The 12033-nt window shown below is 30.1% G+C and overlaps 2 protein-coding genes across 3 annotated transcripts; both read right to left on the bottom strand.

Annotated features, from left to right (window-relative positions):
* Window positions 1-16: 16 nt before the first annotated feature.
* Window positions 17-2971, bottom strand: LOC143203062 (cysteine-rich secretory protein 2). Of its 2 annotated transcripts, none has more exons than XM_076415173.1 (6): window positions 2811-2971; window positions 1270-1424; window positions 1078-1214; window positions 876-1021; window positions 593-817; window positions 17-261 (listed from the first exon to the last, which is right to left on the bottom strand). In XM_076415173.1, the coding sequence occupies exons 1-6, from the start codon at window positions 2921-2923 to the stop codon at window positions 18-20; spliced, it is 1020 nt and encodes a 339-aa protein (XP_076271288.1). In that variant the 5' UTR covers window positions 2924-2971; the 3' UTR covers window position 17. The 2 variants fall into 2 exon arrangements, with proteins under 2 accessions (XP_076271288.1, XP_076271287.1); XM_076415172.1 differs by having other exon boundaries at window positions 593-820; window positions 879-1021.
* A 1673-nt stretch (window positions 2972-4644) lies between these two features.
* Window positions 4645-7485, bottom strand: Dnaaf6 (Dynein axonemal assembly factor 6). The gene is made up of 3 exons (XM_076415170.1): window positions 7309-7485; window positions 7002-7225; window positions 4645-5887 (listed from the first exon to the last, which is right to left on the bottom strand). Exons 1-3 carry the CDS (start codon window positions 7394-7396, stop codon window positions 5630-5632), a joined length of 570 nt encoding a protein of 189 aa, XP_076271285.1. The 5' UTR covers window positions 7397-7485; the 3' UTR covers window positions 4645-5629.
* Between the last annotated feature and the right edge of the window lie 4548 nt (window positions 7486-12033).

Genomic DNA, 12033 nt, shown 5'->3' with positions numbered 1-12033 from the left:
TTAAAAAAATACCATGATCAATCGTAAATTTTATTTTTACAAGAACATGTTGCTTTACAATATTGTAATCTCTGTCGGCCTTTCGGAGTATGACTATTGCATAACCAAGTAGGATGCATTTTGTAAAGTTGTTTGCAATTCGCCCAGGTATCAACATATTGACAGGAGTTTAAACATAATCTTTTTGAGCAATTTTTTTTACAAGAGCTGCAAGGATTGCCAAGTTTGTATGGAAATGAGCTTCTTCCTGGTCTGTTTCCGCTGTAATAGAAAAATGAGATGTAATTTAAGTTTATTTTTTTGCTAACTGTGTGGTTTTTTGCTTTGTATCATTAACTACCAACAATGCGAAACAAATTGATAAAGTACAGTTTTACGTATTACGTTTCAATCAATTTAAGATATTTCGTTTTTATTGTTCTATACAAGTTGTTTGAGAGTTAGACATAAAGAATAATTTCATGATCAATGGAAATATATGCTTTCCGTTGTTTTTTTGCAATTTTAAGTATAAAGTTAAATGGTAAAATTATGGAATTTTACATTCCTAATATTTCATTATTTATTAATAATGTGTATTAGGATGTCTTACCTCGGGCAATAATTACAAACATAATTATAAAATACCCTTTTCTTTGATTCGATTTCTTTTTGTTCCTTGTCATAAACCTTTTGATAACATTTGGCTAAACCACAGCCTACTTCATGGCTGGATGCCCATACTAGTTGAGTGTAGTGACCTACTACTGACATATTTGTCTTCTTTCCATATTTGAAGTCATTTTTCTCCAACCACCAAGTTTCAATAGCAAAAAACCTTGTAAAATATTAATTTGAGTACGAGTTTTTTTAAAAAATAGTTTCAGTAACAATACCAGGGCACCCTTTTACTAGCTATGAATATATTTTGACCGCAAGCACCGTAATTAGCAATGTGTCGACCAGTGGGGGTATCATGAATCAAAAATTTACAGCTTTCAGCCCACTTCTGAGCCGCCCTAGCTGTTTCCTTGTGCCATTTCTGTAACAAAACAATAATTGTTTCCAGTCTGTCTAGATTTTCGATTAACGAGTTACCATTTTCAACATATTACTACTGAGTGGTTTTACTTTAGCTCTATAATAATTATGATACAGGACTATTTTGTTTTGTATGCGCTTTCTTTGAGGGTTAATCGAGCGAAATGGTAAAAGGTCACCCATTATCTGAGGACCTGGAAATGATTGTTGTTGAAACAAATGCGGTAGGTGAATATAAACAATACTTACGTCTGTTTGGATCAAAATGACTGAATTCTTCCGTTACTCTCGTCAAATTCAAACTAACTATAACAAGAACCGGTATTACTGCGTAATGCGCTTTCATTGTTTTCTCGGAAATTTTTTTTCCAGTCGGTATCCTGAAGTGAAGCTGGCGGATGTATCTGAAACGGACGTTGTGTTCTATTTGGTGTTGACAAATTAAGGTTTCATAATTATACAAGATGACCCAAGTAAATTGGTTGAACAGGTATTTTATTCTCTAACGTATTCCATATTATATTGATTTCCGGTGTATCTGCACGTGTTAATTATTACATCACCAAAATATAGAACAAGGTTTAATAAACTCGAATAAAGCATATGGTTAAAATCATTACTAATTACTTTAAAGTTTCATTCTGTATCTGTTATAAATAATAGGCGTTGATGAATAATGTATTGAATTAATAGATTTATGAATTAGAAAAAATTAATTTGGCAGACTATCAGTCTAGAGTACTTTTACCATCTGGTTTGTGCTATATTTTTGAATAACACTCACTTGTTTACATATTAATAGACATTAAATAAACAGTTGATTTTTTTCTTCTCAAAGTCAATCAATAATGCGTATATCATATTTAGAGTTTTGTATCAATCACCACTAGTGCAAAATAGGTTCAATTGATTAAGCCAACTACAAGCGTTGGTTTTTATTCTAGTCAATTAATTATTTTATTAGCTAATAGAAGAAATTCGACTTTAAATTGTTGTAACCGTATACTCATAATTCATTCAATCAATTACAATTTAAATATTATTTATAGGGTTTAGAATTCCAGTAATTGATACATAATCAAATTTTTTTATCATACATATTACTTTATATTACAATATAAGACATAAAAAAATAATGGTTTAGAACACTATAATTTTTAAATAAAATCCTAAGAAATTTTGGTAAAATGTTTGTTATTAAAATAAAAAATATGTATATTTTTATGAATATTATTTTGAATATATTTAAAAAATGTCTAAATATCGAACACTAAGACGAAATTTAGATAGACAGCTTTTTTATTCACAGTAGCTTATAAAATTTGAGCTACATAAATAAAAAAATAACTATAAGGTGGGGCTAGTTTTATCGCAATCTTTTGAAAAATGTTATTTTTAGAGATTCCATGTAATAATGTTGATATGGTGTTGTTTTTGTATTTAGGGAAATATAGTTTTTAACTTGGATTGGTTTAACTTGGACAGATGTATAATAATAGCTACTCTTATTTTTAGTAGTATTATGAAAGACTAGAGATGATTAATAAATATATATATGTAATTTAAAATTATATAAATAAATATATTACAGAAATTGTGTTATAGAAAATTAAAATTCTTAAGTTATTTTTTATATTTCACATGGATGGTTGCATTATTTTACTGTATATCACATTTTATAATAAATAATAAATTATTGATAGTATGTTTTAATTGGTCATAATAACCTTAAACAAAATATCAACCGTCTCTTTGTTCCTGGCTACTGTTAAATGTATCACGGTACTTACAATTTCTCCAGAATCACGGCAATCGTGCTGAAATCCCGGTTGAGGAACTTGTTAAATTGACAACTTGATCGGCGTACGTCTGGATGTGCTGTACAACATAGATTTTGACCCATTTAACATTTCACAGTCATTTATTCTAATTGACCATAATAAGTCGACAGCACAAGTGCTTTGTCTGTTATACGGTTTTAATAAAATTAGATGAAAGGCTTAGGCATCGACGTACCTTTTTATAAGGGAATATAACATTTTTATAAAATTTGTAATGGTTGGGGACAGAAAATTGAGTAAGCCGTGGAAAGCTCAAAGAAAAATCAAAGGTAGTCGTATGTTTTTATAACACTGCGCTTGGCTGTCTTAACAATTTTTCGATACCGACAAGGTTGAGTGATAAGCACGTAAAATGGTCGAATTATTAAATGTACCAACATATTATATAATTTAATTTAATAGCACTTTTGTCGTTATAGTAAAATTTTGAAGAGGAACTTAGTAAAGAACTTAAAAATATACTGTCACTCAGTAAGCTTAGTCTGATTTAAAAAAATAATTAAAGGATTTGAATAATTGATTTTTGTATGCCAAGCAATGAAACTGCAATGTTGAAACGATTCGTACATCCCTTTGAATCTCCTTTTGAATATTTTGATTGACATGGACATTCGACTTACGGTTTTTAGGTTAACACTATTTAAAAATCATATATGTGAGCAATGGTGCCATCTATGTATGAGATCGGATACTTATTCAATAACGAATGATTTTGGAGACTAAAGAGTTTATTGAGGGTTTTACAACCACATATTAGCTATTGTCAGTTGAATTTGTGTTTTATTTGGTTAGATTGGTCTTGTTTACGCTTCTTATGGACCAATTAAGCATTCAGAAGTATTCGGACTTTAATATACAGGTTGATTTTATATTTCAGGATGACATTAGTCATAGACAGAGTAATATATAGAGCGTTAACTTAATACAAATAATTTTGGAATTGTTTTGGGTGGTCTCAGCAGGAAGGCATTGAGAACGTCATTTCGCTGAATTTCATTGGTTAGTTTAAATTACCACTACAGGCACCTGTAATGAAAATATTTTATAAGGAGAGCATTTCATTGGTTGACGATTTCATACGCATCACGTGACTAACCTCTGACGTCATATTCGACTGACCAGTTAAATTTAAAATAAAACCAAAATATAATTTTTCAATACCATTTATAAATTTAAACTTCCATATAAATACAAATATTATACAAGTATATAATGAATATATATAATGTATATAAATAAAAAATAATGAAATATAAATATATAAATAAATAAATAAAATAATTAAATGTGGATATAACATGGCTGCAATCTAATTGAAAACATAACATATCTCGTGGCAAATATAATCAAAATTGTTTATAGCTCTTGTTTCCTATTTCGTATTTCTTTAGTGCTATCAATACAAATAAGATGTATCTTTTTGTTCCCTCATACTGCAAGCAGAGCATATTTTATTTACAGACAAGATAGAGAGAACAAGACAAGAGAATTGAGAAAACATAGCAAAAAGCAATACTTAGCAACAAAATATTAAAATGTATAATATAATAGAATAATATTTTCATGTAGTATAATTACATTTACCTTCGTGTCATTTTGCCATCATCCCATTTGGACAAATTTTGTGTTTAAACTGTGTGTAATATTTTCATGATTTCTTCTGTTGTATTCCTGCAAATAATAATATAAAATGAACACACATGCTTTATATAAATAATTGTATACGTACCAAGTAAAAGCAATGCTAACTCACACTCATATCCTTAATGTAGCTAACTTGGGTTGTTACTTCCGAGGAAAACTACGTCTGGTTTTTTATTTCCGCACATACACTGGATAAACAACACTTTTGAGGATGAAATTTTTTTGCAATGGGTTAAGTTTAAGTCAAGAACAGTGCAGTAATGAAGTTTGGCAATTTAAGATGAGAATTTTCAAAACTCATGTGCTGTATAGTCATTCCAATAAAACAGTCAATGGATGTTATAGATGGGGTCGAATATACTGCCAAATGCAGTTGTTCAAAATATAAAATTGGTTTTAAGTTCGGAGCGAGCTTTTCCTTCTCAATTTACCCTAGTTAAAAAGAGACAGAAAACATTATGATGTGTCGGAATATGTAACCAAATCAATGATTAATATTCGATTTGTGTTGGTACTGATCGACCCTGTTGTCAAATGTCTAAGTTTTTCAAAACATTAGTGATAATAATTAGAGATTATAAACCGGCAAACGTTGCAAACCAATATTCTAAGTTGATGCGGCCACATTGCGACGTGCTGACGTCATAAGTTTTGATGTGCATTGGATGTTTTATTGGACAGACTATCTGATCTTGTTTTGTGACCCTAATTTAGACATACGGTAAACAACTTCAATACATCATATTAACTAATGTGTTGGAATTCCTGTAAATATTCCTGACGGAATTAAAGGGAATTATTAAGACATCGCTTCAATTACATCAATTCACATTTAAAATAACAAAATACTTGTTATCACTATAGAATTTATTAGATAGATTTAGAGTTAAATCGTTCAAATCAATTATGTTCTTTTAGGTTTAGTAATAAGCATTTTGACAGTAATATGCTAATTATTGATAATTATTTAAAAAAAAGGTTGATAAAGTGAAAAAAAAAGATATTTTAAGTGACATTGACTTAAAATTATTTTGTTGACAATTATTAGAATGTAAGGTTATGTTGTTCAGACTTGTAAAATGACTTGATGATGAAAGATGTTGACTAACTACTAAAAATGTAATTTAAAAATTAAGAAGATCTAGTTCACGGTCCATGTTCAATGTTATGGTAAGTTTTTCTTCTTTCGCGTCGAATTCAGCGTTGCCTTTCTTCGGATCCACTGGGTGAGGTAAGTTCATGTCGAGGAAGTATTTTGGAGACACCAGTACTAGCTTTTCCGCTTCAATCTTCAAGTCTATGTTTTGTCGTTTTTCACCTGGCAGCCTTATGGTGACTATCATGTTCTCGCAGCTGGATGTTGACGGTGTTTTAAAACCCATCTGTAATTTGCATAGTATTGAATGCTTGCATGTATTTTGATTAGCGATGATTTGATTAGATTTAATAAATGTCTTTTTCTAATTCCTCAATAATTTTAAAATGAAAAAATAGCCAGGGTACCTGCAATCATCTAATAGATCTTCTGAGGAGTTATGAATGTGCGTAGAAGAATTTAGAATGTCATACCAACTATATTAATGTTAACTAAAGTAATTCAAGAGTTTGAATGTCAAGTATAAATGAAACGCACGTTAGCGTAAATTTTACTAAATCATATTAATTTACATTCAAAATATATATAATTTAATATTTAAATATTTAATATATATATATATATATATATATATATATATATATATATATATATATATATATATATATATTTATATATATATATATATATATATATATATATTTATATATATATATATATATATATATATATATATATATATATATATAATAATAATAAGTCTCCTTTTACCAACTATGGGTTTATCATCTGAACTGGACCTACTATTTAACGTGGGCTCCGAACCACGGTCCTCGGCATTAAGCCTACCGACTTGACAGTGACCAACTCAGAAGACCTCCGGTCTTACCCAGCTTGGTTGCTGGGATGGTTATTCCTTGTCGGATTTCCCACTGTTGTTTCTAAAGACATTTGCAATTACAATCACAAACATAAAGTACATCCATGCCCCAGCAGGATTTGAATCCGCGACTATCGCAACAGTGGGATTATTGCAATGACCTTGTCGCCTTAACCATTGCGTCAACCAAGCCGGCCCAAAAAACATAAAAATAAATAAATAATAAATACTATAAAAAAGTTACAAAACCGTAATTTAAATACTATTGCAAATGGAAGAAAATGATGAACATCAATGTGAATAATGAAATGGTATTCAGTTTCTTTCAATTTGGTTTAGTTCGTCGCTTGATGAAATTGAGGAACATTAACAATGAGATTTTACGGAAAAATTACGAAAAACGTATTAAGATCATCTGTTTATAAATATGCGTGTTTACATTTTAACAATTTATGTTCAATTTCAAGTGTTTCAAGTGTCGTTTTACCGAATAGAATTAAAAATATCAAAATACTCTTACCCCAAGAAACACGTCAGTGGCTGATACACTTTGCCTGTATGATACGTCCCACTTTGGGCATTGTTTCCAATCCGAGCGATGGTCAGTCTTGTCCCCATTTTCGTCGTATACTTCATCACTATCAACGTCCGCAATCTCTCTTTTCTCAGATCCATCTATTTTTGAATAGGGGCTGATATTTTTCTTTTGATTTGGTCTTTGACTACTACTGCAGTTGACAGTATCTGAAAATACGATTAATATAACTATGTATATACAAATGTACTTTATACTATATTAATGTAAATATAGTCAGGCGATTATTTACTATTCGGTTCTTCGTCATCTTGTTCTTCATTGGAACAAGTATTAAATAATTCAACTAGTTTTTCTATATCGCAAATGTTTGAAGCCATTGCGTTATTTCAGTTTTAACCCAATTTCTGTCTATTTCGGATTTCGTAATGTAATATTGACAAAACCCATGGTATCCATGGATACTGATAGAGACGATTTATTAACATAAACCTTAAATTGATGACCTTGGGATCATGTTTGTATATGGTTTCAGAAACAATTTTAGAAAATAATTTAATTTTAGAAATATACTGTGTGATAATGGATTCTGCTCAGTCAGTTTATAGTCAGAAATGATATTTAAAAGTCAATAATAGTAAACTGAAGGGAATACCTTGTAAGGTCTTACATGAGCAGAAAAGGGTTGTTCATTGTGTTTCAGACTGGAAGACCATGAACCCAGATGTGGAAGACCATTACTTAATAAAAATGCAATTCGAATAATTTAGTCAAAACGTTTTATATAGAAAATCGCCTTCTATAACTAACTATTCTATGACATAAACAAATATAATAAAGTTAAAAGTAAAGAAAAAACAAAAACGCCCGGTCTACCATAGTAAAACACATTTTTTTGGCAAAATTAGTTTTCTTTCCAACATAATTTCCTTCAAGGGTGATACACTGATTATAGCGACCCTCCAACTTTTCGATGGTATCTTTTTGTAGTACGATTTGTCCTTTGCTTCAAAACAGGCCTTAGTTTCGGCGATCACCTCTCTATTCGACGAGAATTTCTTCCCAGACAACAGGAAATAGTCGCTGGGGGCCAGATATGGAGAATACGGTTCGAAGCTCAATTCATGTATTTTTGCCATAGTTTTCACTGACTTGTAACACTGTGTATTGTCTTGTTGAAACAGCAGTTTCTTTTTCTTCAAATGCGGCCATTTTCGGCGATTTCGTCCTTAAAATGGCCCAATAACGCTATGTAATAGTCGCTGTAGTTCAAGATAGTCAATGAAAATTATTCCATGCGCATCCCAAAATACAGACGCCATAACCTTGCCGGCCGACTGTTGCGTTTTCCCATGCTTCGGAACCGGTTCATCGTTGCAGTCCACTCGGAACACTATCGATTGGACTTCGGAGTGAAATGATGGAGCTATGCTTCATCCATTGTCACATATCGACGCAAAAACTTGGATTTATTACACTTGATCATCTTCAAATACTGCTTCAATTCATCAACTCGTCGTTGTTTTTGGTCAAATATGAGCTCGCGTGGCATCGACTTTACACAGAGCTTTTTCATACACAAATATTCGTGTCGTCTAAACTTAGCATACCAATCCTTAATGGTTGACTTTCCTGGGGCAGTGTCCATAAACTCGTCATCAAGCCAAGTTTTTGCTTCAACTGTATATTTTCCCTTCAAAAAGCAATATTTTATCAACACGTGCAATTCCTTTTTATCCATTTTTCACAATAACCAAAATTGCTTCACTCAAAATGCTATAATTCACAAACTAATAATCCGACAGTTATCTAATTTATACACGCATCTTTTGAGGGTTAAGTTTAACTAAAAAATATGGATTTAATGCTAGTAGCGCCATCTATGTGCAAGGCTGGGAACTTTTCAATTGACCTGTTATAAAGTAATCTTTTTCTTGTATAATATATTGTTAATTAAGCAGTTACAAATAATCTCATCTATCTGTTTTTATATGCTATTACTAACATTTATTAAAGGATGTTTAATAATACATTTAATTTACAAAACTCGCAGCTACAGTTTCTCAACTAGATTTTTAAATGATAACAGTATTATACATTATCTACATATATTAATATTACATACAAATTTTGAAATAGTGCTAATAATGAATATATTACTGAAATTATTTGTTAAATTTTGTTGTGATTATGTAAAACAAATATTATTAGTGTACAAATAAGATTCGATAAAATCTACACCATTCGATAAAAATGATACTAATAAATCATGTTACATTGACTGACATATAAGGACATATCATAAAATTGGACAGTTGTTAACAATATGATCTTCAAGATTAAGTGATTTTGTATCAGCATCATATTTTTTATTTTATTTTTCGTTTCTAATTTTCGTAATTTTAATTTTCTGTAATTTGTGGACATATTGTTTTAAACAGTATTATATTAGTAAAGCAGTATTATAATGCATTTGATATCGAATTGAAGGACTATAGCCGAAGGTAATATTCTGCAGTTCTAAATTATTTAAAAAAGGAAATCCCTTAGGCTTCATCAACTTGTTTACACTAATATTAAGGTTTTGTGCACTGTGCTCTATACAATGGAGCAGCTTACAAGCTTTTGTCTTCTTGAGCTCTCTTGTTCGGTCCGGTTCATGATAAGCCGCACTGTTTCGACATTGGCATGGCGAGGAAGTCTTTGGCCAAGTTTTTTAATGATTTGGTTAATGGTGTCCATTTCTGAATCTCAATGGACAGTCATTTCTAAAATTTCGTGGAGTATTAACAGCACTCATCAATGTCATGTTCTCAAACCGATTAATTATGTCCAGATCTTTGTCTCCTTAGCAGAACCTCATATTTGCATGCCTTATGTGCATATGGTCTTAAGGGTTTACTTATACTGCACCACTTTAATGTGTGTTGACAAGGAAAAATATTTTCAGATAGCCAATACATTCTTCCTTACACGAGCCTTTTAGAGCAGATTCGCGTCCAATATTTTGCTGTTAGTATATAACATTTGGATATTATTTCTTTTGATACGGATGTACTGATATATGTGCGAATCGACGGTGATAGATTCAGCCTCATTCAAACTGATTCTCCATTAGATAGTCCAATCGTTAGTTTTGGTTACTGACGTTTTTAATTTTCTTGCTATTTCGTCCTTACCAACAGCAGTATCGTTAGCAAAGGCAGTTATTATGCAGCTCAGAGACATCATCGTTTTTATTTCTTTCACTTTCCAATAGACATCCTCATGTTTTACCTTCAAGGCTCTATCCGAAATATTTGATTCTGCAAACTCTCTGAGTAAAATCCTGCTTAATTAAATGGCAATAAATGGTCATATTTTGTACAGTAAATATCTTGTTGAAACGTTAAAAGATACTTTTGCAGATTTCATTTTTATTGATTAACGATCTAACATCTGGGGCTTTTTAGTGTCAGTGTTTATATATTTAATCATAAATTTTACACTTAAACATTTTAGTTATACTTATAAATAAATAATATAAAACATGTAAACATACAATAAACAACTACAATACAACGAACAGTAATCTAGATTACTGGGTGATTTTTTCATTTATTTAATTTGTTTCGTTAATAGGTGGTTCATTGGTTTTCATTAGTTCATTAATTTTATAATTAGAAACATTACCTATTTTCATTTAATAAATAATATTTAAAATTAAATACGATACTTAATATAAACATTAAAATAACTTAAGAAAATATGTTTTAGGTTGTATTAAAACTAGAGTTAAAATGAATGTATCACTAAAATTGAACAATTACAGTGATGATTTCCCTAATTTCTTTTTTAACGAGGGAATAAGTGGAAAATTAGCTATCTCAAACAGTGGTAAATATGTTTGGTTAAATTCTTGGTAATTTATGTATTTATCCAGCGTTGCCAGCAATGATTTCGAAAAAAAGTACTATCTTAGAAAAATTTTGAAATAAATTTCATAGTTAACTCGTATTTAAGATACACTGTAAAGTATATTTACTAGTTATTGTGGACTAACCTACTCATTACTTAGCCTTAAATCACAATTTTTTTTCATGCGTTATTTTATTTGAAATATAGGAAATATATTTGAAATGTATTTGTTAATTGGACGAAAATAACAATTATCAGGACATAATAAATTGCTATTATACAAGTAAGTATTGAAATCTATCTAGACATACAGAATTCAATTATGTTCCATGAAAAGTAATATAAATAGGATACAAGTTTTCCAGGACAAAGTCCTGAGAAGTATTGTAGGTGCACCGAGATATGTTATACATGACTGATTACTTACATCGAGACCTTCAGATACCGACTGTCACATATAGGAATAGGACACAGATTAAAATGAATCAATAAGTTTAGTGAGGTGTATTTAATAGAAAAACAGCAGTGTTAATACATAAACACTATCATACCAGAGAGTAGAGCTGATGCGTTCTCCTAGATATATATTTAAGTTATTGTAAAGATACATTGTAAGTTAGTCGGCAACGATTAGTAACAATATAATAAATAAATAAAAAATGTCATATTCATATAATATATCAGTATCATCCAAGAGTTGTTTCGTTGATATTATAATAATGGTCTATATAGTAGTATATAATATGGACAGTCTTTCCTCAATTCCTTTTGTTAATTTGTTTAAATATTAGTAGCTTATTATGTACAGAAAATTGAAACTAACCAACAAATTAATTAAATTTTTGTTTGAATTTGCTTTTTCACATATTCATTTCAATGGAGTATTGTATCAATATTTATTCCAAGATACTAGGCATTGTTGCTCTACAAGATGATTGTATTTTGGTAGTTTTTGGTATACCATATATTCTTTACATAAAGTGGCTTGATAAAACCACATGATTAGTTTTATAGAGATTAAATACTTAAAATAAAAATTGGCATGGCAATGTAACTGTGACAAATTATAAATCAAACATAAAATTTCTTATTTTCCTTGGAAAGTCGGACTAAAAAGCAT

The sequence above is a fragment of the Rhynchophorus ferrugineus genome, unplaced genomic scaffold (assembly GCF_030347505.1).
Source record: "Rhynchophorus ferrugineus isolate W39M unplaced genomic scaffold, kcgeb_rfMv2 rfM9, whole genome shotgun sequence".
NCBI lineage: Eukaryota > Metazoa > Arthropoda > Insecta > Coleoptera > Curculionidae > Rhynchophorus > Rhynchophorus ferrugineus.
Note: the sequence above shows the minus strand (reverse complement) of the source record. Positions and strands in the feature narration are given on the sequence as shown.